The sequence below is a fragment of the Nanorana parkeri genome, unplaced genomic scaffold (assembly GCF_000935625.1).
Source record: "Nanorana parkeri isolate BGI_ZX_2015 unplaced genomic scaffold, ASM93562v1 scaffold989, whole genome shotgun sequence".
Classification (NCBI taxonomy): Eukaryota; Metazoa; Chordata; class Amphibia; order Anura; family Dicroglossidae; genus Nanorana; species Nanorana parkeri.
In genome coordinates this window covers 421961-447854 of record NW_017307257.1, presented here as the reverse complement: position 1 = coordinate 447854, position 25894 = coordinate 421961, and the positions used below count along the sequence as shown (strand labels likewise).

General features: G+C 42.3%; 1 protein-coding gene across 1 annotated transcript in view; it reads right to left on the bottom strand.

The window, feature by feature from the left end:
* Positions 1-1198: 1198 nt before the first annotated feature.
* Positions 1199-25894, bottom strand: part of DDRGK1 (DDRGK domain containing 1) — a 62967-nt gene continuing 38271 nt past the window's right edge. The window contains exons 5-9 of the mRNA XM_018566934.1: positions 24386-24508; positions 10459-10497; positions 5536-5592; positions 3953-4001; positions 1199-1513 (exon numbers count right to left, since the gene is read on the bottom strand). Coding sequence (XP_018422436.1) covers positions 1341-1513; positions 3953-4001; positions 5536-5592; positions 10459-10497; positions 24386-24508 — 441 coding nt within the window. The 3' untranslated portion in view covers positions 1199-1340. The remainder of the gene's footprint in view (positions 1514-3952; positions 4002-5535; positions 5593-10458; positions 10498-24385; positions 24509-25894) is intronic.

Here is a 25894-nt window from a genome sequence, read left to right as displayed (position 1 = left end):
GACCAGATCTGGTCCGGAAAATGATGTGAACCTGCCCTTAGCCCGGAGTGCAAGCTCTGTGAAGGCAGTACAGCCTAAATAACAACCACATCTAGTAGCAAGGTGTGTGGTCTAATAGTGAGTAAGGGGGGGTCATATGTGAGATAAACTGCATTTATCCTTTAAAACACATTACTGTGGTGAGATTCCACAATGTGAGCCATGAGGAAGAGCAGAAGAAGCTGGTGGTGGAGTCCCGCCGGTGTAATAAAGCTCACTTACAGTCCAATGACCAGATAGGTGACACAGGAATCAACAAAGCTGTAATATTGAATAGAGGTGTCACCGACCCAGCGATATAGTTTGGCGGAGCTGTGAGAACTACAAAAGTGTCCGAGCACTGTGCATGAAAAACAGTTCACATACGTATCTCTACGGTGAATATAAATGGAGTTCTGCTTTAATGGTTCAGTTTAAACAAAGAGAACATTTGAATTGCTGTTATGACGAGTCTGTCGCTGGCATCTTCTGGCTTTAAAACTTAGGCTGGGTTCACACCTGAGCGGTTTTTTTTATGCTCGTTTTTTTTCGTTCAGTGAAACGCGCGTTTAACTGGCGGTATGATTTTTTCTTTTTTTTTATTTATTTTCTCTGGGTTTTTATTTTAATTTTTTTGTTTAGTTTCACTTTTAAACTTCCCGCCGGGTCCGCCCCCCTGCGACACAGCCGCTCGCAAGGGACGGAACCCGGAAGTCGCCGAAGACACAGCGGGGATCGCGTACAAGGTAAGACCTGTACGCTGTATTCCTGAGTGTGGCTCGGGGTTACCGCTTTGTTAACCCCCGATCAACACTCGGGAATACCAAAGGCAACGCGCGGGAAAACGCCCCAAAGAAGCTCCTGTACTGTACAGGTGGGAACCATGCCCATAGGCAATCATTGGTTTTCACATGTTGAGCGTTTTACAGCGTGTAGGGACGCGCTGTAAAACGCCGAGGTGTGAACCAGGCCTTACATGAGCACTACAAATCCAACACATTCTCACTCCTCTAGCAACATTTTCCTGCCAAAGTGTGAGACCTCCATTATAATGGTGGCTGCTGTGGATGGGATCTTGGAGTAGAAATCTCAGGTCGGGAAATATAAGGAGCCAGAAAACGAATCAAATCACCTACAAAGCACCTACCAAAATCTAAATGTCATTTCTGGAAGAACGGGCCCATTAAGCTGCCAGGGAACTACAAGTCCCCTTGTGCACTGCACTGGGACTTCTAGTTCCCTGGCAGCTGGACGGCTGCACATCGCCTATTAGTTGGCGTTTACCAAAATAGAGTCTTTAGAAAAAAATACATTTGTAGAGATTATGATACTTGGAGGGGGACGGGGTTGATCTCGGGGTTCAGGTTGATGAGCTTGTTGGTGGCCTGGGCCAGCTCGGAGATGGAGACGCGTCCTCTCTGGCGGATGAACTGGGCGACGGCCGACATCTCCTCTGACGTGATGTAGATAAACTTTCCTCTGTCGTCGATCACACCTGCAGAGACATACAGGACCATAGGAATAAAACAGCACGGGATGGGCTGGCATTGCTGAACTCCATCATGGTTAGAGTAAGAACTAAACTACATGAAGGATTTTAATCCCAAGTTGTTAAAGAGACCCTGTCATAAATGTTACAAATTGCAGAATCGAGTATTGTAAATGCTTTTTCCATTCATAAACTTTTTTTTTTTTTCCATTCATTTGCAATGATTTGGATGCCTCAGCTTTCCTATATACTGTATAACTCTCCATGTTGGATTTCTCAAACTATATTTAGGAGGATAAATACAGTATTTAGGGAGTTGATATGGAAGAAGAAACAAGCATGGATAAAACTAGAAACCTTGCAATACCCTAAAGGAATTGGGGGGTTTGCACTTCCAAATCCATGGATAATGTTTTTGGCTACACAGATAAGACACTTGGCGGGTTGGAACTTACCAGGACAGAGGATAGGAGCATATGATATCATTAATTGTCTGTTTCAAAACCGAGACCCTCTTATGGCCCTTGAGACTACTTTATATCTAAAAGAGTTTTCATCTTTACCTACTATAAGATTAGTTGGTAAAATGTGGAAATCAATTAAGGGGTTGCTGGATATTTCTGAGTTTACAAAATATACTCCAATATGGGACAATGGGGTACTACATGAGGTAAACAAACTCCAAGGATTTGGAAGTTGGAAGAAAATGGGGATTCTGACATTGGCGCAAATATATGATCAAGGCGTCTTGTGCTCTTTTCAACAATTACAAGCAAGTTATTTAATACCGAACGCTCAATTTTATAAATATTTACAACTAAGTCATGCACTCACGGTTCATCCGGGCGTACGGGAGGTTTGTATTAATGTAAATGCGGTTATAGATAAACTTGTTAATGCAACTTCGACGAGCGGGTTAATTTCACAAATGTATTCAAATTTATTGCCTGGAGTCCTGAATAAATCTCCTATGAAATGTAAAGTGGGTTGGGAATTGGATGTGGGCCTACTGGATGATACCCTTTGGAGGGAGGCGTTGCTTTCAATCCAATTAGTTTCACCTTCTGCATCGCATAGATTAACACAGCTTTATATTATACATTGAACATACCGGACCCCGGAATTCCTACATAGGATAGCACTCAAGGAAGACTCTAAATGCCCAAAATGTGGGTTTGAACCAGGTTCGTTGATACATTTGCTCTGGCGATGCCCGAAGTTGAAGCGATATTGGCAAGAAATAGTGGACATAATAAATATAGCCTTTGGAGTTCATATTTCTAATAATCCATTGATATGTATTTAGGCTATTTTCGGATCTGTGAAGGTGGAATACTATACGAAGGTGGCAATAGCGAGGGCATTGTTTGTGGCTCGGCGTAGTATCGCCTTTAGGTGGATTTCAGCAACGCCTCCCTCAGTGGAGGAATGGAAGAAAGAGCTAGATAAAGTGGTTGGATTTGAGGGAATTATGTTTAAACATAGAGGTAACATGGATAAATATAGCAAAATGTGGGATAAGTGGATTGAGTACAGAAATTGTGTTTGTCTATGATGTCTCTTTTATCTGATAATGGTATTTTCAGGAGTAATGTGTTTTTAAGTAATATGGTATGATGAGAATTATTATTTTTTTTTTTTTGTTCTGTTTTGTTTAATGTATTGTTGTTTTAAATGATGTAATTATGGATGTAAAAGTGTTTGTTATGTATTTTACTATTAAAATAAAAAAAGTATTGAAATAAAAAAAAAGAAAAATTAATTTGCAATGTCCTTTAATTTGCTAGAAAATCTGACTAGTCCAGGTCATAGTGCGCACCCCCTCCCCCCCCCCCCCATGGGCAGAAACAGACTGCGTCCAGGGTTGTAGGTCTGTATGAATGTGCGGACACAGACTGCTTCCAGGGTTGTAGGTCTGTATGAATGTGCGGACACAGACTGCTTCCAGGGTTGTAGGTCTGTATGAATGTGCGGACACAGACAGCTTCCAGGGTTGTAGGCCTGATGCATGTGCAGACACAAACTGCGTCCAGGGTTGTAGGTATGTATGAATGTGCAGACACAGACTGCGTCCAGGGTTGTAGGTCTGAATGCATTTGTGGACACAGACTGCGTCCAGGGTTGTAGGTCTGAATGCATTTGTGGACACAGAGTGCGTCCAGGGTTGTAGGTCTGTATTAATGTATTTCTCATTTTGCCACTACCAGCAGAGTTTACTCACTGTCTGAATGCATTTGTGGACACAGACTGCGTCCAGGGTTGTAGGTCTGAATGCATTTGTGGACACAGACTGCGTCCAGGGTTGTAGGTCTGAATGCATTTGTGGACACAGACTGCGTCCAGGGTTGTAGGTCTGAATGCATTTGTGGACACAGAGTGCGTCCAGGGTTGTAGGTCTGTATTAATGTATTTCTCATTTTGCCACTACCAGCAGAGTTTACTCACCTGTGATAGAGCCGTCGGCCAATAGATCTTGTATTCTGCTGATGGCATCCTAGTAGGACAGAAGAATAATGTAAGCAAAGAGATCAGACAGTCCAGCCTGGAACTCTTCAGTAACTAGACCAGGGCTGGATATATCCCAGGAGCCAGGTAGTCAATGCTCTTTAAAAATCACAGGTGGCGCCTAACTTTTGGGGATTTCTCTAGTTGGTGTCAATGGAGCTGGCTCCGAAAAATCCTGCTGGCTCCTGGATTGGTCAGACTGGCTCCTGAATTCCATATTATTTTATCCACCTCTGAACTAGACCACACTATATTCATCTACAGAAAAACCTAAATATAAAAGACATACTGTCAACCTGGATGACATTCATGAACAAAATTGGAGGTAAGGAGTCCATTAGCAACCAATTTCCCCATTTCTGTATTTTATTGAGTAGCTTGGAGTAGACACAATGACTGGAATTGGGTTCAATGCTATAGATGTCACAGAGTGCTCTTCTCTAACGACCGCAGTACTCACAAACAGCAGGTAAAAATGACCTTACGATATCCCAAAAAGACGTGTAGACCTTCCCATACCTGTGATCTAAAATAAACTGCATTACCCTCTATGGGCAACTGCCAGCTGGAGCGTCTTAGAGAAGGGGGACCGGTCACACAGCGTGCAGGAGGAATACAGGAGTGAGGAGTAAAATAAGTATTGCAGCTTATTGCTCTACCCCTAGACTTAAAGGAGAACTATGGGGTCAGGGCTTTTCCCCATAGTTCTCCTTAGGGTAACGGGAGGACACAAACTAGCGTCCTCCCGTCACCCTAAGCGCTGTATACCGCGAGCTACAGCTCGCGGAATACTGAGACGCCGCAGCTGAAGCGGATGCCGACAATTATGTCTGGATCCGCCCAGCTGCGTGAGTGACAGCTGGCTCTGCCTATCTAGAGGCAGAGCCAGCTGTACCCGCCCCCGTCTGATCCGCCAGTCAGCGCTGGAGGATCGGAGCGGGGAGGGGGGAATCCAGCCCCTCCCCTGTCACAGCTCTCTGCTGTGACAGGATCGAGAAGGGAGTGAGCGCCGGTATGTGTTCGCTCACTTCCCGATCTACTGAGCCGACCTGTGACAGTCTCATTGTCACAGGTCGGCTAGAACTATGAGGTGAGTGAAAAGCACTCACCTCATAGTTCTCCTGTAATAAGCATTTAACCCTTTCACCCAGGGCGGGGTGGAGGGGGGTTGCACTGCAAGGTAGAGAAACAAAATATACTGGACTTTACCTTTAACCTTGAACCCTGGCTTATGACTGCTTTCTAAAGCTGCCAATGACATCATGGTGCCTCAAAGCTGAATACCCCAAATCTTGCAAGAGTATACTCCTGCAATGAACTGCAGTGTTTTTGGGGGGGAGGGGGTTCAGCTTTTAATTTTTTTTTTAATTGTGGGTGCACATAATTGGGGGAGAACACACAGTTCTCATTTGAAAAAAGATGGTTAAAGCAGTTAAAACACATCAAAGCAATGTAAAGTGTAAATCGTTCTTCGAGAAGTCACAGAAGCACATACAGACAGTTGGGTTTGGGACATCTGTTACCTGAGCTCGTAGACCAAAATGAGCCCCCAGTTCTTCCAGAATGACCACTTTTGAAGCCTAGGAGACAGGACGTCAAACTTATCAGTGGAAATTTCATGAAACATTTTATTTTTCAAAAATACAGGCGTGTAATAGTATAGCATTATGAGAAGGGAGCACAAGGTGGCACTGCTGTGAAGGATATGGGAACCTTGCTTGGTAACATCATGAGATTGCAGATAATACCTAGGATGATACCAGGAACTCAGCCGCATGATATAAGGCTAGCTTCCTGTCTGTTGGGCACTGGGAAGGTGGTGAGGGCCTCACTTGTGGTGTAATTGATTGACATGATCACCACCCAGTGTGTTGAAAATTCAAAGGAAATGTCCAAATCTTTGGATCAACATCCAAGGATCTTAAAGGAGAACTATGAGGTGAGTGCTTTTCACTCACCTCATAGTTCTAGCCGACCTGTGACAATGAGACTGTCACAGGTCGGCTCAGTAGATCGGGAAGTGAGCGAACCCATACCGGGTTCGCTCACCTCTCGATCCTGTCACGGCTCTCTGCCGTGACAGGGGCTGGATTCCCCCCTCCCCGTTCCGATCTGCCAGCGCTGACTGGCGGAACGGACGGATGAGGGGGCGGGTACAGCTGGCTCTGCCTCTAGATAGGCAGAGCCAGCTGTCACTCATGCAGCTAGGCGGATCTCGACGTCCATGTCGGGATCCGCTCCGGCTGCGGCGTCTCAGTATACCGCCAGTTTGTGTCCTCCCGTTACCCTAGGGAGAACTATGGGGAAAAAAACTGACCCCATAGTTCTTTAATATTGTCAGGAGGCAAGCCCAGCGATGGCAGTCGCCTATTTATTTTCATTCTCTCTCCCTAAAGCAGGCCATACACCTACAGTATAGATTATCTGCAGATTTTCTATGGCCAGATGGGAAAAGTGCAACAGGTCCCTCCATCTACGCTAAACTGTGTGGATGGAGGAATCCCCCACTGGGCCAAGCTTCAGTATCTTGCTAGGCGACCCCGCTGGCTCTCAAAATACCTGAGCAATCTGATTGGATGCAGGCACTGTTCTGGTATTTTGAGAGCCGGCGTGGCCGACTAGCAAGATACTCAATTCATTTACACTTTTTTTTTATTTGTAACTTTAAAAAAAAAATGTTTTGGACAACTGTGTCATATTGAGCACGTTGTCACTTTATTATTGAATGGGTCACTGAGGGTGTGAGGAGACTACGAGGTTAACTTGCTCAAGGAATGGAGAACCTTCATACAATAAATTGTGTGAATATCCATACACCGCTCTGCTGCACTGTGATAGGCGGCCGAGCGGTGCGGGAGGAAAGACACCGGCACCGGCATTTTCTCTCTGATTCCTTTCATCCCTGCTGGGCAAGTGCCATTTTCGGCCGACGCCCCCCCTTCCCTTTTCGCCCGGGGCCCGCGCCCCTGCTGCACCCCCGGTTGTTACGCCACTGTAGCCAACAGGAATTTGCTGTTCACAGGATTGGATAATTGAAGTAGGGTTGCAACTAATGATTATTTATTTATAATCGATTTGTTGGCTGATTATTATTTCCATTAATCGGATACAACAAATTAAAAAACCCACCATCCTCAATTTAAAATAAAATACACAAATGGAGTGTTACAAACATAAAGTTTACTTCAGAATAAAACTGCATGCACAATTTTTTGCAATCGCACTCCACTGGAATGCTCAGCATTGCGGTACCATGCGTTCCTGTTAGGGTGATCACACTCAGTGGCGACTCTAGGAACAATATATAGGGGGGGCACATAAGATACCATATTCAAATCTGGGGGGGCACTAATAATTTTAATTGCATGTCGCAACCGCTGGGCGCCGAGAGCTGATTTAATTTGCGGATGGCATCTGCGCCCTGCGGTTGCCACATGTAGTCCAACGCCGCCCACAGTCCTGAATACACACAGTGTGTATGTGCGGCTGTGCGTGGCTCCATACCATCTGCAAACCTTTCTTTATTTTTTTAATGCGGGTTTTCGAACATGTCCGTAAGTTTAAAGTCGTGCGACCTTACAGTAGTAGAGGTCGCACGGCTTCCACACACACCTTACGATCATCGTACGATCGCGGGTAAGGTGTGGGGGCTGGGGCCTTTAATTGTATTTGTCGGGCCGGAACCGAAAATAACTTTTTCCCAACTTTTTATCATTGTATTGTAAGCACATGGCGCTTGAATAGCTTCAGCCCATGAATGACAGCTGCCAGTGGCAAGATTCTGCAGATTGCAGCTGAACGTAAATACGGGCAGTCCCCAGGTTACAAATAAGATAGGGACTGTAGGTGTGTTCTGAAGTTGAATTTGTATGTAAGTTGGAACAGGTACATTTTTTAGGTGTACTGTAGCCAAAAATGTTTTTGTTTGTTTTGGATAGCATAGGGAAGGGTTAACCCCCTGTAAAGTTTGTTTTGCTGTGTGCCCCTGTTCAGAAGATTTCACCTCACTTTCTGTCCCGTGTGACAATTGGATTTTGAAAATTTTGGGTTGTCGTGGAAACAAGGATTGGTGATAAAGCTTCAATGGAGACACCTTCTCCCCATGATTACTCTTAGGGTCCCCACACACCTTACGATTATCGTACGATAATCGCGGGAAATCCCGCGATCGTAAGGTGTGTGGAAGCCGTGCGACCTCTACTACTGTAAGGTCGCACGACTTTAAACTTACGGACATGTTGGGAAAACCGCCGAGCATCGTACGATGTTCGGCGGGTTTGTGGCATGTCCGTACGATAACAGCCGCACGGGCCGGTGTGCGCAAGCGCACACTGCCCGTTCGGCATTGCGGTCATCGGAAGCCCGCCCCTCAGGGGGCGTGGCTTGCGATCATCGCAAGTACGATCTGCCTATGCAACATAGGCAGATCGTACGTTTTTTTTAAGTACCTTACAACCATCGCAAGACAAAAGTCTTGCGATGGTTGTAAGGTGTGTGCCCAGCCTTACAGGAATGACTTATCCTACCTAGGGGTAGATTTTCTCTCACTTCCTGTTGTCTCAAGGACAGGAAGTAAGATTAAATCTTTCTAATGAGGATACAGACAGCAGTAAAAACCTCACAGTGACCCAGAAGAAGAGGTGGGCACCCCTCGTCTGCACGTCTAACAAGAGCCAACTTCCTGCAATGTAGATACAGTGCTATCACCCAGACCCAAAAAGGCGTGCACCCCTCGTCTGCATGTCTAACAAGAGGCAACTTAATGTAATGTACGTACAGTACTACAAACCAGAGCCAAAAAGGCGGCCACTCCTCGTCGGCACGAGCGCGGCAGCATTACAACTACCCCTGCTGTACAGTAATAACCTTCGTTTGTAAGTAGGAGTCGTATGTAACTCGGTGACTGCCTGTATTGTATTGTACTTCTTTCATCCAAAATCCTAATAAAGTTGAGATTGAACTAAAAATACAAAGGGTCCCCCATTTTGGCTTTAACACCTTTTGGGTTTGACTTTAATTTAATATTTTTTGGGTTTACAGCTTGGTGGCCCTGTCATGCAACATATAATATCACTGCCAGCAGATTGACTGCAGAAATGACATTCACAGTTTCCAACCTCCATCCTAGCAATATGACAAGTCACACCATCAAAAGGTCAACACTTTAGCAAGAAGGCCGCCTCTTTGTAAAGATGCAGTTCCCATGGAACCCTCTCTGGTAGCACAGCAGAACTTAGCTAAACCAAACTTCACATTTTATGACAGTTAGAGGCTTAGGACATGATCACATCATCTTCTTGTAGTTGTGTAGTTGTGGTGGGCAGCAGCCAAGCTGGAGAACTGACCTCTACGGACCGCAGGTTGTGTATTATAACAGTCCATGGAATTCAGTTCTCAGAGCTGGACCAGCCAAGTCGTCGTCATCGTCTTGGAGGATCAGACTGCTTCGACGGTACAGGTATTCGCAAGGGTGACTAAGATAAGATCAAGAAGAAACCAAACCAGTGGTTGGACTTCAACCTTCTCAACCAAATAAGCCGTCATCGTCTTGGAGGATCAGAGAACTTCAACAGCACAGATATCACCACAGGGGTGAAGCAACATAACTTGGATAAGATCAAGAGGAAATTAATGGCTGGACTTCAACCTTCTCCACCGAATACCCAGTATCTCCAGTCAACCGCAGGTGTCACCTGTTTGCCGCTAAGTGCTCTCTGGAAATAGACACAAGCCCTCCACTAGCAGCTAACTCCACTGTGCTACCATCAGACCTACCTTCACTTCTGCTTTATAGCCGACTCCTTGTCAGTAAAGATACACCATCCGGTTACATTGAGGTTGGAGAGATGCACACCAAGATGGCCCTCAAGTGATAACTGGCTCAGGCATGCAAAGAATACATCCTAAGACAGATCTGTAGCTGGGTATGGCAGGACTGGGCAACGTTCTGTGACCTAAATAATCAACACCCCCCTTTTTGGAGTCATTACCACTGATGACAATGGAGTAAACTTTGATATGGAAGAATAATTGGTATGATAAGACAAGTTATTGAAATTCAGCAATATATATATTTTTACATCTAAATTTCAGACTGCAATAGCCACCTGGAACTTTTTGTTGAGCTCCTTGCTTGATTGTCTAATACAGAGGTAGACAACCTCGTCACTCCAGCTTTGGTGAACCTACAAATGCCATCCCATCAGGATCTACCTCAAGAAGTCCTGCTTGTGGATGTCAGTCTAGCAATGCCTCATGAGACTTGTAGATCCTCAACTCAGCAGTTCTGAAGTTGCCCACCCCTGGCCTAGGTGCTAATGTTTTTTTGTTACCAGAACAGAACCCACCACGCTGTCATGGTAGGAGAAGTACTCTACCAAGGCAGAGGGGACACTGTCAAAGAGAAGCCCGTGTGGCCATACATAAAGCAGTGAACGGTCACTCACCTTAATGTAGTCGATAAACTCTGTAAGGAAACTACGTGTCTGCATGGAGAAAAAAAAAAGAAGAAGATTAAGTTAGTACCGGCTGGCATCAGGATATTTCATGCAAATCTGTTATTAAAGATCACACTTCACACACACACACACACACACACACACACACACACACACACAGAGGTTGTGTGATGAGCAATATGGCTTCCTCTACATGTTTCTATAATTACAAAGAATAATGAAGATAGGAATCATAACAAACAGTGAGTATAGTAAGTCCCATCACAGCTAGAAAAAGCAGCTCTGACTGCAATAATCACATTCAATCCAGAGCTGTCCCCTGCAATACCTGTTAAATCACCACAAGAGATGTCACCAGTCTTCTGGGCTGCAGTATTATTCAACACATTGGATCGCAGTTCACCTGTACACAGTTGGCCTGGGCTCACAGTACCCCTGTACACAGTTGGCCTGGGCTCACAGTACCCCTGTACACAGTTGGCCTGGGCTCACAGTACCCCTGTACACAGCTGGCCTGGGCTTACAATCCATTGTCTCTAAGGCAGCCATAAAGCCACATACCACATGCCCAGTCTCCATTAAAGTCACTTTTTGGACTGTGGGAGGAAATTGCATTGCGGAGGAAATGACAAGATATTAAAAATACAATACTAAATACCACGTTTTATAATATTAAAGAAAATAGCGCTCATGTCTCCTATATTACAAACGATATGTTCGTTGTATCACTGTTGTGTTTTAAATTGTGTTTTAAATGGAAAACACAAAAATTGTGTTTTCCATCGTCTAGAATTTCAAGTATATCTAATGTACAAATTCAGCATCAAATATTTTTATACAGTATAAGGTAAAGCTCACCATACAGACAGCGGCAGAATGCAGTAACTGTGTTTAAAGCTAAACTCTGGGCACAAAAATTTATTTTAACCACTTGCTGACCGCAGTGTTTACACCCCCTTCCTGGCCAGGCCATTTTTCAGTGTTCAGCGCTGCGGTACTTTGACTGACATTTATTCCGTCATGGAACGCTGTACTAAAATGAATTGTATAAAAAAATTTGGGGACAGATAGAGCTTTCTTTTTGTGGTATTTAATGACCACTGCGGGTTTTAATTTTTTACTATAGTAAGGAAAAATTACTGAAAATGTTGAATTTTTTTTTTTTTTCATTATGTTAGGAAACATTTATTACCCAATTTTTTGGTGAAATATACAAGACGGGGTCACGTCGGGTAAATAGACACCAAACACGTCGAGCCTTAAAATTGTGCGCTCCCACAAAAATCGCAAACAACGACCACACCCAAAATTGCCCATAGGTGACGCTTTTACCGCTCATCAGTTTAGTGTTATCAGTGATTAATGGCCCTAAAATTGTTGCTCTCACTCCGATGAGACAAGAGACGCATCTTTGCGTGTGTATGTGGGGGGCGGGGGACTTTGAAATTTTTTTTGTGTTTTTTCTTATTTTTTTATGCTTCTTTAATTTTTTTGTTAATCTTTTTTTTTTTTTTACACTTAACTTTATTGCTATCACATAGGGGGCTAAGAAGCTCCCTATGTGATAGCCAATTTACATGACAGGTCCTCTTTATGGAGACATCAGGGGTCTCCAAGACCCCTAATGTCACCTTGGGACCCCCAGAGAAGCTGATGAAGCAGAGATCTGCTCCACCAGCTTTTGTAGCTGGAGAATGACAGCAGAATGCGGAAGTGATGTAATATACATCACTTCCTGCATTTGGGGACCGGAGAGGAGATCAGAGGGAGTTCGTGTACCGATCTCCCTTTGATCTGCTGTCACAGAGCAGCCGTGCGATCCCAGCCGCATCGGGCACAGTGGGTCTCGGGACCGGCGGCTTTCCCCACTCGTGTGCACGCTGGGCGCCGCGCACGAGTAGGGGGAGCGGAAGGACGCCCTCCCGCTGCTATGAGGTGGTTAAATCCCTCAATAGCCACAAAGGATATAAAATCAACTTTGTGTGCACCAAATGTCTTTGCACATCCAGATATTCATATATAAAAGTAAAAGACATCATCACTGTGCTATACACACAGTGCAGAGCTGTGGGAGGGATCCAGCAGGCCACACCCACTACAGGAAACTACAGGAGTGGGCAGAGACAAGACCAGCCACCCCACATAAGGAGAGAGCAGCAGTGAGCGGTCTTTATTACAGGAGAGGGCGGAGACAAGACCGGTCACCCTGCACAAGGAGAGAGCCGCAGTGACCGGTCTTTATAACAGAAAGCTCCAAGTCTCACACTGGATTACTGCACAGATCTGGAAGAAATACACAAAGCTCATCAAGATTCAGGAAGAACACAAGGGACTCTTGTACGAGGATATTTCCTTGTCCTGAAGTTCAGCCTTGCCATCTGTGTGCCACTGGAGATATTCTCCTTTCCTTCCTGTCCTTTAGAACAACAGGAAGTTAAAGAAAAGGGAAGTGTGGACTTAGCGACTTAGTTGTTGCCGTGGAAGATTTTCCCCTTTAATCCTAAGCAAGTGAAAAGTCAAAATGTTTGATCTTCTCCTACTTCCAGTCCCCGTGATAACGGTCACCTCCCCCCCCCCCCCCAAAAAAAAAAAGATTGGCTTTAGATACACTTTAATGACTGAAACTGCGAATTGATCTTTAAATAGAAGATATAGATAATGTCATATTTGGAAGAGAGTACATCAGATTAAGAAACATTAAAGTGACACTAAACTCAGGAAATAAATCTTAAAAATACATTCAAGTACCTTCACCATTAATAAAAATGTATCTTATTTGTGTATCACTCGGCTGTAGATCCTCCAATCATCTCTGAATTGGCGCGGACACTGTCCTTCCTTCTGGAGGGGGGCTACATTTGTTCCCCATGGTCCCTGTGTGTGTTGTAAAGCAGTCACCGCTCCAAGATCACTCCTGTGCTGGACTACAATCTCACGTTTAGTTTACTAATTTGTATTGAAATTATATCCATAGGAGTGAGCTTGGAGCGGTGATCTATGAGAAGCGCTTCTTAGAAAAAAAATGCTTTTCATCCCTCAGCGTGGTCAGACAGAAACGCTTTTCATTGGTCAGCAAAGTCAGGTGACTGCACCGACCATACAGTGCTTGGCATTTGCAAGCAAAATTCAAAATAGCGGAGAGGGGCCAGATTGGAGGCGGTGATTCCATTCGCTCAAATTTACCTGGGAAAGTGCAGTTCCCCTTTAAGTAATGCTGAGGCCTTCAAATGAGAAGACCGAGGACATCTTGTGGCAAAGAAGAGGTAGTGCAGGAGACAGCCATACTGAAGAGCACTGCAGTCTGAGCCGCTTTATTTATAATGTAGCGCAGAGAAGCTGCTCTGCCTTCATCTAAATGGCACACAAAACAATAAGGGAGAGCAGCTTAAAAAAGAAGGCCCGCGTGTGACAAAACAATGGTGGGGGGGAATTTATCAAAACTGGAGCAGACAAAATCTGGAGCAGATTTGCACTGCCACTAATCAGCTTCTCTCTCTCATTTTCTAATCTTACCTGAGCAAATTCAAGAGAGAGACTGATTGGTTGCCACGGCAACTGCTCCAGTTTTGATAAATGCCCCCCCCATGACTTTTACACAATCTCAAAGCAGAACAGTCATCCACGTGTGGAAAATGTAAAATAAGGAGTTGTGTACGGCCAGAACAACATTAAATAATCCTATAGTGTGACAATATGGAAGCTGCCACTGCCGACATCTCCTCCTGAAAAGGCTAATGGCCAGGCTGTCATGCTGATCCAATGGTTTTAATACTTTTAGGCAACAGGTTATGTTTACAGATATAAATATGAGCTATACCGCAGTATTTTGCTTAGACATGAGTTATTCTTTAACACAACCTTGTCTGATTTGCAGAGATGGACAAATGTGAGTCCATCACAAGAGTAAGAGAGCAAGGCTGTTGCATATTGTAAATTGTGTGCAACCAAATAATAAAAAGAAAGGCATAATGGCTACATAAAGCAGAAGAGACTGCAGACCCAGCATAGACTAGATCTACGGCAAGTGACACCAAATACAGAACCCTGTAATTAGACCGACTCCCACACACAAGAGCCGGGCTTGTGATTGGCTGCTCGGACCTGACTACTTCATATTGTAACCACCGCGGCACCATAACGCCCTCGTCTTTAGATGTGGTCAGCACTGTAGCTGGTGTTTTTGAGCAGAGCAGACACCCGGCGTGGTTTTGTCAGCGTTTTAATTCAAAAAATTAGTTCCGAAGGTCAAAATGACACACATGACATGATACAGGTTCACATGCAGCTAAAGTTAGAGGACAAAAAAAATAATACAGTTTTACATCTTCTAAAACCTCTTAATAAAAGGAATAGAAGGTAAATATAAAATAAAAAGTATCTTCTATAGACATCTCTCTCTGCACCTATGGATGATGCAGAGAGATGGTATTAGCACTCCTCAATCATAATCCTTGGTGCTCCAGCAGAAAGTATGGACGCTTTATTGCACTGACAGGGGTGGGCTGTGACAACAAATGTTGGTGCAATAAAACACCCATATTATCCCTCTGGAAGAAGGAAGTGGTACTCTCATGGGTCTTGTAATGAAGCAACATAAACCTGTTTATTGGACATTTCAACACGGCATTGGTTGTCTTTCTTGAGAATATACTATATATATATTGGCAAGCGGCAAACCCAGACACGTCCATCGGATTGCCAGACAGAGAAGCGTGATTGGTCACGCCATAGAGTGTGCCATGATGCCTTTCTACTGTTCAAAGCCCATTTCGTGTGCACCTTACTGTATAACTGGTAACAAATTGTTGAGTGCGTTTGTCGTTTGTTTTGCTTTACCGATTTGGTGCAGCGCCGCATGGGGTTTCTCAGCTGCCAATGGGATGTGCGGGATCCATTGTTTGTTTCTGTACCTTTAAGGAGGTGGGGCGTCCTCCTGACAAGCCTGCACCCAATTTGATATCTTCTGCCCCATGTGCTCCAAGATGGAGACTCTCATAGTTTAGAGTTAGGACCGCACTATAAGAGGTGCCTTGGCGCGGCAGTGCGGCTTACACATCCTTTGCAGAAGACGTGTATCCAAACCTCTGTCATTGTCCTTAGTGGTGAGACAAGTTGTTTTACATGCTAGTTTGTGAGTGTGCCATGATGCCTTTCTACTGTTCTACTGGTCACGCCATAGAACACGTCTCCACTTCTCTAGAGTCCAGTGACGGCGAGCTTTACACCACGGCATCCCACGCTTTGCATTGCACTTGGTGATGTAAGGCTTGGATGCAGCTGCTCGGCCATGGAAACCCATTCCATGAAGCTCTCTTCGCACTGTTGTTGTGCCAATCTGAAGGCCACATGGAGTTTGGAGGTCTGTAGTTATTGACTCTGCAGACAGTTAGCGACTTCTGCGCACTGTGTGCTTCAGCATGCGCTGACCCCGCTCTGTCATTTTACATGGCCTACCACTTCGTGGCTGAGTTGCTGTGTTTCCCAGTTGCTGCCACTTTGTTATAATACCGCTAACAGGTGACCGTGGAATATTTAGTAGCAAAGAAATTTCACGGAACATCTGAATCCAATGATTTGGAGGGGTGTCCCAAAACCTTTGGCAATATAGTGTATATAGATATAATAAATATAATTATGTTACTTCATTATAAGACACGCAAATGCCTCTTCCACTGGACCATATATATCTGCTTGCCTTAAGTGAGTGAGGTGCCCACCATTGGACATTGGTGCCAGATGGGTTGGCCTGAATATTTCAAAAACTGCTGATCTATTGTGATTTTCATGCACAATCATATCTCGGGTTTATAGGGAATGGTCCGAAAAAGAGGAAATATCCAGCGAGAGGCAGTTCTCTGGGCGAAAATGCTTTGTTGATGTCAGAGGAGAATGGGCAGACTGCTTTGAATGATAGAAAGGGAACAGCAAGTCAAATAACCAATCGTTACATCCGAGGTCTGCAGAATACCATCTCTGAACACACAACACATTGAACCTTGCAGCAGATGGGCTACAGCAGCAGAAGACCACACCGGGTGCCACTCCTGTCTGCTAAGAACAGGAAACAGAGGCTACAATTCGCACAGGCTCACCAAAATTGGACAATAGATGATTGGAAAAACATTGCCTGGTCTGATGAGTCTCCATTTCAGCTGCGACATTCAGATGGTCGGGTCAGAATTTGATGTAAACAGCATGAATGCATGGATCCATCCTGCCTTGTATCAATGGTTCAGGCTAATGGTGGTGGTGTAATGGTGTGAAGGGGATATTTTCTTGGCACATTTTGGGCCCCTCAATACAAATTAAGAATCGTCTAAATGCCACAGCCTACCTGGTAGGTTGTTGCTGACCATGTCTATTCCTTTATGACCACAGTGTACCTATCTTCTGATGGCTCCTTCCAGCAGTATAATGCACCATGTCACAAAGCTAAAATCATCTCAAGCTGGTTCCTTGAACATGATAATGAGTTCAAATGGCCTCCACAGTCACCAGATCTCAATCCAAGTTAAAAAATATGAATGCCAACGTGTGTGCCTTATACCAGTGCAAATGCATGTGTTATGGTGTGTATGAGCCCTTTTGTACATTGCAACAGAAGGGGGAACGCCGGAAGGTGGAAGGCCTATGGCAAGGAGATCTGCAAAAAGTCCAAGCAGCCAGTGGAAGCCACAGACCAGAGCACAAACTGTAAATTGTTGGCAGTGTGTATTATTACTCCAGGTGAAATGGTAAAGGATGTCACCAGCACACCAAGTGGATAGATTTAGCAAATGTCCATTTTAATGACAATTGTCATTCAATAGCAAGTACTTTCGGGGCCTTGCAGGGTCCCCGTCATCAGGCTCAGAAGGGGCCCCGAAGATACTTGCTATTGAATGACAATTGTCATTAAAATGGACATTTGCTAAATCTATCCACTTGGTGTGCTGGTGACATCCTTTACCATTTCATATGCTTTCACGGTGCCTCCGTGGTCACTGCGAGCACCCATTTATCTATATTATCTCTCAGGAGATCCGGTAAGGAGTGCAGTAAGATACACACTTTTTTTGCATGTTTTTATTACTCCAGGTGACCCAAGTCTTCCCTACTTTTTACTGGCATTGTATCATTCAGAAGATGTTTGAAATTATCTCGAGTTAAGGCTTTGAAAATCCTAGGTGCCAGTTATTCAACTTGCCCAAAATGTACAGACAATTCCATTTTAGAGCCTTTTTTCAGCGTAATTAAAAGAAAAAAACAGTTCTATGGCTCACAGGGTAATGAATCGTAAGAGCCGGCATGCACATTTAAAAGGAAACCTGTACTGTGAGTAAGTTAAAAGGCATCAACAGCGGTAGTATCAAAAAAGTTTATCAGTAAAAACATAAATATTATTTATTAGATTATTTAAAAAAATCAAAAATGAAGCAGATATTATGGAGAAGCAGAAAGCATGAGGGAAATATTTATGTTTATATGAAGTCTGACATATAATTAGGAAATACATTCTGAGAACGGGAAATTCCTTTTTGCGTCATTGCAGGTGCCTGCCTGTCTTTGTTACGCTTTTTCAACTTCCGAATAGGAAAATAACTGCTGACGGCAAGCACAACATGGGGACCAGATGCTCTACTCTATTAGTGAGCAGATGGGTCACAAGGGGGTCCTTGGAGGCAGGTTTCTGGACAGCAAATATGCAGATGCAAAAGGTACAAAACTAGGTGGGCATAAAATAAAAAACAAAATTGGCAATATGGCTAGAAATTAATTGGCTCCTCTCTAAGTTGGCCCTGTATGTATGTGAGATAGGGACCTTAGATTGTAAGCTCCTTGAGATTAGGGATTGATGTGAATGTGTAACTATGTAAAGTGCTGCGTAAATTGTTGGCGCTATATAAATACCTGTCATAAATAAATAAATAATAATAAATAAAATAGAAAAATATGCCAGGACTAAGAAAAACGGTGGAATAGAAATTAGGTTATTTAGCTATATATACACTCAGATCATCACCCCAATAATAAAACAAACCCTGCCAACTGACTTGGTAACTTGCAGCAAATGGGCTCACTCAGTTTGTTGGGTAGCATGCCCAATTTTAGCTGCTACAATCTCACGTTTAGTTTACTAATTTGTATTGATATTGTAGTCCATCACGGGGAACAAAAAGTAGCCCCCCTCCAGAAGGAAGGACGGTGTTGGCACCAATTCAGAGATGATTTGAGGATCTACAGCCGAGTGATATATATTTCTGTTAATAGTTAAAAGGTACTTGAATGTATTTTTAAGATTTATTTCCTGAGTTTAGTGTCACTTTAAAGAAGATCTAAAATCAAATTGTAAGGTGTGTTTAATGGTATAGTTATGTAGATATTGGCAGGTGAAAAGACTTGTCAGCGATTGGAAAATTTGACTAATTTCCTTGCTCTTAAGCCCCCTATACATCTGCTGCTCATTTAAAAAATAAGGACACGTGATCACTAAAACTTCACTATAATTATTTTTGTTATCTAAAGCTATACCAACGTGAATTCCCTTCTGTATATATTTGCACTTTCACTTTAGATCACAAGTTCAAAATCACATGTTCATAAGTCTATTGCCCTGGGGCGCCTGTGACACATCATGTTTTCTATAATTGTTTAGTAATTCCTAGCTTAATAAAATGGCGTGTGGCTTGACGTCATGAATGCTTTGCTATCATTTTTTTGTTGTTAGGCTTTTCAGTATGAGCTCTGGTCCATTTGGTAAGCATATCTGTTAGCTGGTATTCAACTAACTAGAACTCTCATCTAACCAGAAAAAAACATCCCCCGTGTACTCAGTGTTTTGCTGATCTGCGGCATGTATTATCCCGGGAAATGATTGTGTGTCTATTTGTCTTAATTTGCTTTTGGATACTGCATTTCAATATTAATATAACGTCAATACAGAGTTTATGATATGGTATGGTATACTATGGAGTATAGTACGGGGTATGGCATTAGACCTATTTTAAATAGTAACTCTCAAGCAACCAGAAACTACATTTATCCAGAATCTACCAATCCCCCTGGATAGCAGGGAGGTGTGTGTGTGTGTGTGTGTGTGTGTGTGTGTGTGTGTGTTTGTTTTATTTTTTTCTTGTATGAAAATGCCATTATTTTATCAGTGTAAAAATGAATTCTTAGTTCCAAAAGATTTTTTCCTACACCAGCTCTAATATATACTGTAATCTATACCAGTGTTTCCCAGACTTTGTGTTAGTCATTACACCCTTAAAAGCATGCAAAATCTCAAATGCACCCCAGTCTAAAATGTCATAGATTTTTAAGGGAGAACCCCATGCAAAAAACACACAAACAAGTGGGTTTCCGCTTTCTCATCAAGATTCCCCCCTCTTTACATCAGAGTCACCCTTTGCATCAGTAGCCCCCTTCACACAAGTCTTCATTCCCCCTTCACATCGAAGTACCCCATTCAAATCAAGATTTCCTACCCCCTTCACATCAGGAAAACCATTTCCATCAGTAGCCCCCTTCACCTCAGTCTTCATACCCCCTTTACTATTACAGTCCCACTTCTCACAAAATTTTGAGGCACCCCTGAGGAGACCAGGAGGTATTTGCCACGGCACACTGGTTGAAAAAGGCTGATCTATGGCATGCACCAATATATGATGTAGCATAGTTATGCATTCGATTTTTTTTTTTATAAATCTAAAAATACAACATTCTGATCCCATGAGTAATGTAACACGTCACTAAGGCTTCAATCATAATTCTATAGAATTATGATGTATAAATAATTCTGCACTCTGCGTTAAAACCCGAGTCACAGCCTACAGAGGTGTTGGTAGAATACGGATATGACAGCTTAGCAGTATAACGCCAATGCTATAGGAAGGGTAACTGCATATTATTGTAAGCAAGACAAGAATGAATAGATGTTATCTCCGGCATAAAAGTCAAATAAAAAAAGGACAGATTGTTTGGTCGTTAACTGCCCATTTTTTTTCGTTAAATTGAGCAAATCTTTATGGACACATCTAAGCAAATAAACATTTGCAATTTTTCTGCATTGTGAATCGGTTTATTCTTCACCAAGTCTGACTCTGATACACTGAACATAAAGAGGGCTCCTGAACAGATATATTCCCATCTTGTTGGCCATTGACAATGGAGATCCTGGTATTTGTTTATATAAATCCAACACCAATTTGTTGAGCATTTTAGCCAACTACATAAATCTTCCAAATGTTTTCATACAATCACTTCACACAAAAACATACCTATACCTGTCCATATGAAGGACTATACCTGTCCATACACAGGACTATACCTGTCCATACACAGGACTATACCTGTCCATACACAGGACTATACCTATCCATACACAGGACTATACCTATCCATACACAGGACTATACCTATCCATACACAGGACTATACCCATCCATACACGGGAATATACCTGTCCATACACGGGAATATACCTGTCCATACACGGGAATATACCTGTCCATACACGGGAATATACCTATCCATACACAGGAATATACCTGTCCATATGAAGGACTATACCTATCCATACACATGAATATACCTGTCCATACACAGGACTATACCTATCCATACACAGGAATATACCTGTCCATACACAGGAATATACCTATCCATACACAGGACTATACCTGTCCATACACAGGAATATACCTGTCCATACACGGGAATATACCTGTCCATACACGGGAATATACCTGTCCATACACGGGAATATACCTATCCATACACAGGAATATACCTGTCCATATGAAGGACTATATCTGTCCATATGAAGGACTATATCTGTCCATATGAAGGACTATAACACTCGTTATAGTTCGAAACGTAGAAACAATCAGCAATAAACTTTTTACAGTAAACTCCATAACAAGGACTAGAGGCCACCACCTAAAACTGGTGGAGAAAAGATTTAACCAGAAGGGGTGCAGGGGATTCTTTTCAGTTAGAGCGGTTACATTTTGGAACTCTCTGCCACAAGCAGTGGTATCAGCTTAGAGTATTGAATCATTCAAAAATCAATAGATACCATCCTCAGAGACCGTAACATACAGGGGTACAGGTACTCCTAAAAACATGACCACACAGGGACTCGTATACACACACCCATACACACAAAAGGTTGAACTTGGTGGACCTGTCTCTTTATTCAACCTCAAATACTATGTAACTATGTAGGCACAGAACTGGAATACTTCACTTTCAATTTTAATTCAATACAAACATAACGATCCAGTTCAAATAATATATAAATCATTTGTGGTTGCAGTACAGCTCATGCAACATCACACATACACACACAATATGGCTGAACACAGGTCATAAATGATCAGGTCTTATAAGACTGGCAGACTGCCTTCATCGGGTCAATTTTCTTTGCAAACCGGTTGCATTATTTGGCAAATTCAATTGCTGACCCGATTACTGAAACCTATCACTATTATTATTATTATTATACAGGATTTATATAGCGCCAATAGTTTGCACAGCGCTTTACAATATAAGGAAGACATTACAGTCACAATACAATTTAAGACAAGATGGTAAGGAGGGCCCTGCCCCTTGGGGCTTACAATCACTAACAGTTTGTATATTTATATGGCAGTGATGTTCACTGGTTGGCCTTTATCCTTTTACTTGTTTAATTGTTCAAATCAATTGTTCACTTGTTTATGTAATTGAACGGTGTTTGTAATTAATACTAAATTGTCCATTTATATGGTCAGCAGACAACTGGTCATATATTCGGGTAACCATATGCCAATTCCAACCACTGACCGCTGCAAACACAATCAAAAACAACTTACCAAGGACACCCTCTAAAATGTTAATAATTGAAAATTGCTGCTGGTTGGTTGCACTGATCAGTTTGATCAAAATCAGGTTAAGCCTGGTTGGAATTGCCACAAACCTTCCTAGAGTATGACCACCGCTAAGCAAATATACAATTTGGCAACTGCGTAGACTTTACATGAACCTCTCATTTAAATTAAAAAAATTAAAAGGTCCAAAACAATATGCTGCCCCAATGTATCATTTTCTGGCTAAAAGGTTAAAATTGCAGTGGAAATAGATTAAAACAACGCAATGCCAGAAGAATGGACTGATTTTTTTTTTGGGTGTGGCTTTCACCAATATTTAATTTGGCACCTAAAGACATTCACAACCCTGGGTAAGCAGATTGCTGTGCAAAGTTTAATTTTACGCAATCTTAAGCTGATAGAAGGTTTCCAAAATTGGGGAGCATAGGGCCAGGCCAGTAAAAGGAATGGAAACCCATAACAGGCTTAATCCAGGTTCAGCTTTAGAATGGTCTATGACTATGGCGTCATGTACAACTTCAATAACAAGAATTCCAATGGCCTTTACTGCTCGTCATCACTGTCCAACTTCACGCACAGACTTTCAAACTCAATCGTTCCCCTTTCCATAGAAAAACACTTTACTTGAGTTGATCTAAATTTTCCCAAACCAAAAAAGAAAAGAAAAAAATGGGGATGAACAAATCTGCCTGTATTCCTGTCCGTGTCCTCACCAGGACACTTCTTCCATCACCAGATAAGACATTGGGACATCAAAGAAAACCCAACTTTTCTCATTTTATCAAAACTTAAAAAATTTCAAGGTGGAATTTCCCTGTAAGGGCCTCCCTGTTGCATGATACCAGTTGACTTCTAAGCACAGAACCCCATAAGGGCCCATCGCTTCTAAAACTTGTAGGCTGGGTCTGAGGTGAGCTGCAGTAACTTGTGTTAGCTTCCTACTTGCATTAGTGCATAAGGCAACACAACTCCAATGCTTTCTTTTTCCTCATCTAGTCTGATGCGATCCGATATTCTCTATGGAGGGAACACATTCACAGAATTTATTCCCCTGCAGTTCTGCATTTTTTAATCATTGTGTAAAACTACTTTCTTTCCTTTTACATTTCCTCATCAAAACTCTTAATTTCAGACATCTATGAAACTCCCAGAACATTTTGTTCTCATCAAGCAAATGAAGCAGTATGATGTACCAGATAAAATTGCACAACAGGGACCCATCTGTATTGTTATCTGCAGCTTTAAACTCATCCAATGCTTTGTCTCAGCATGAGCAATGCGAAGGGCTAAACAATGCAGGCAATATTAAACTTTAAGCAAACATACTGATTGGAATATTAACTAGTGTAATACTGGTATGTGCCTGAGTATAGTACAATGTTTTAGAGTTCCAGCACTCCCAGTGCTACATTTCAATGAGCGGGAAATGATGGTCATAGGGAATAAAAGCCATGCCCTTTGTACGTACTGATCTAGAAACAGCAACCATTCACCATCATTTTCACAACAACCATTTTCACTTTGAAAGCACCATAGCTATACCCTGGCGCTTTCAAAGCAGGGGCAACAGACCACCAAAACACTAACTGGTTTTGGGTAGACCGGAAAGTGTCCAAAAAGGAGAAAACACCTATATTTGCAGAATCAGTAAAACTAAAAAGGACAATGACCCTTCAGATTAATGCAATTCGATTGCATTGCATTTTGATTGATTGCATTGCATGATTCAAAGGATACAATGTAGGTTAGTGAGAGATAACATCATGGCCATTGAGATGTTTTGGTTGCAAATTTTCATAATTGGTTGCCAAGTTTTATCATTTGCACAGACGTCAGACTATTGTGTTGAAGCCGCCTGGCTAACAAGCTGGAAAAATGCCGAACACTAAAGCAGGAGTGAATGAGGACATGAAAAGCTGCAGAAGACTGAACTTTAACATCATCAAGATGGAAAAGAGCTTTGGTAGATCCACAAAGTAAAATAAAACATAGGCATAGCAACATAAATAAAAGTATGAAACAATATCATGGAACATAATTAAAAGTATCAAAAAGTTAATTACCTGGTCCTCGTCCATGGTCTCCTCCACCCCTTCCTCCTCCACCACAAAGCTCTCCTTGAGCTTCAGGTACTCCTCATAGTCCCGCTTCTCCTGCTCTTCCTTGGCTTTCTTCTTCTCTTCTTCCTGCAGAGAAGACAAAACACTGTTCAGCCCGGGGAGTACATTGCCAAAAAACACATCGCTGGCCCCGGCTGGACCATTCTCATTGTGTGCTGGGCACAAGAGCAACACTTCAGCAGTACTCGGTGACCTTTTATAGAGCACAGGCTGCTGAATTAACATAGACACTCCCTGACAGTGCTCATTGTGGTTAGTTCCTCTTCCAGCAGTTGACAAACTGTCAGTGTATTTTTTTTTTATTATTATTTAGAATACTTTTGTATTTCTATAAAGGCCACCCTGATCTTTTTATTGTTATAAAACAATTTACTAAATGTCCTTTTAATCAAAAAAAAGAAGAGAACTGAATAAGTTTAGGTTTCCTTTTTTGTTCTTGTTTTATGGCTTTGCTGACAAAAATGTTCCCACCATTTGTTTTTGCAGTTGGCAGACGTAAAAATAAATTATAAATATATAAAAAATATTGCAAACAAAAGTTTGCATTGGTATATAAAAAGTATTAGAACAAAAACTTGTAAGTAATGCCTCAGCAACAAAGAATACAAAAGGGAAATTGGGAGGTTTAGATTACAAGCAATTTTTACGGCACGTGCCGCCCTAATCCTACAATTTTTTTTTCCTTAAAATTTGGTAGCTAAAATTCAACACCAAATAATCATAACAGCGAGCTTTTGAACTTGCTTCTATTAAATTTAAACTGAAAATAAATACTGACCCATTTATTATTTTTTTTAACAGACCCCCCCACCATATACACTGTAAAAATACATCATCACTTTCTAGGGTCAACTCCATCTGAACCCCATGAGGTTCGGTGGGTCAAGCATGATTACAAAGCCTTTGGTGTCCACATTCTATTTTGCAGATATTAGGAATGTGTTTCTCACCAATTTGCTTTTCTACAGTTCAAGCTTCCAGTAGGCTGACAATGTACAGAAAGCCCCCAAAACGCTAAAGGAAATGCTCTTGCCTATAACAGACTCTACTTGCAAAAGGGGCAACGTGGTCATGGACCATGGACACATTTCCCATCCGTGTGAACTATCTGGCATTGTGAATTTTAATACTAATCAACAACTTCACTTGTCATGTTATAAATGATATAATTTGCCACTCTGAGATTTTCCCTTTTTGTTTTTTTTCTTTTCACCTTCTCTTTTTTTTTGCTACAGTGCTACAAAAGCAACATTATGAACAAAAATTCTCTATTAGTATACAATTTTTGGAACTTGGGCCTCAACTTCTGTAAATTATTAGCATCTAATCTAATTGATTTTAAGATTTTTTTTTTTTTTTTCATGCTATCGCTTTTTTTTTTATATTTTTATTTATTGCACTGATAACATTCGCCAATTTTCAACTTTGTATCCCAACAAATTGCAGGTGGGA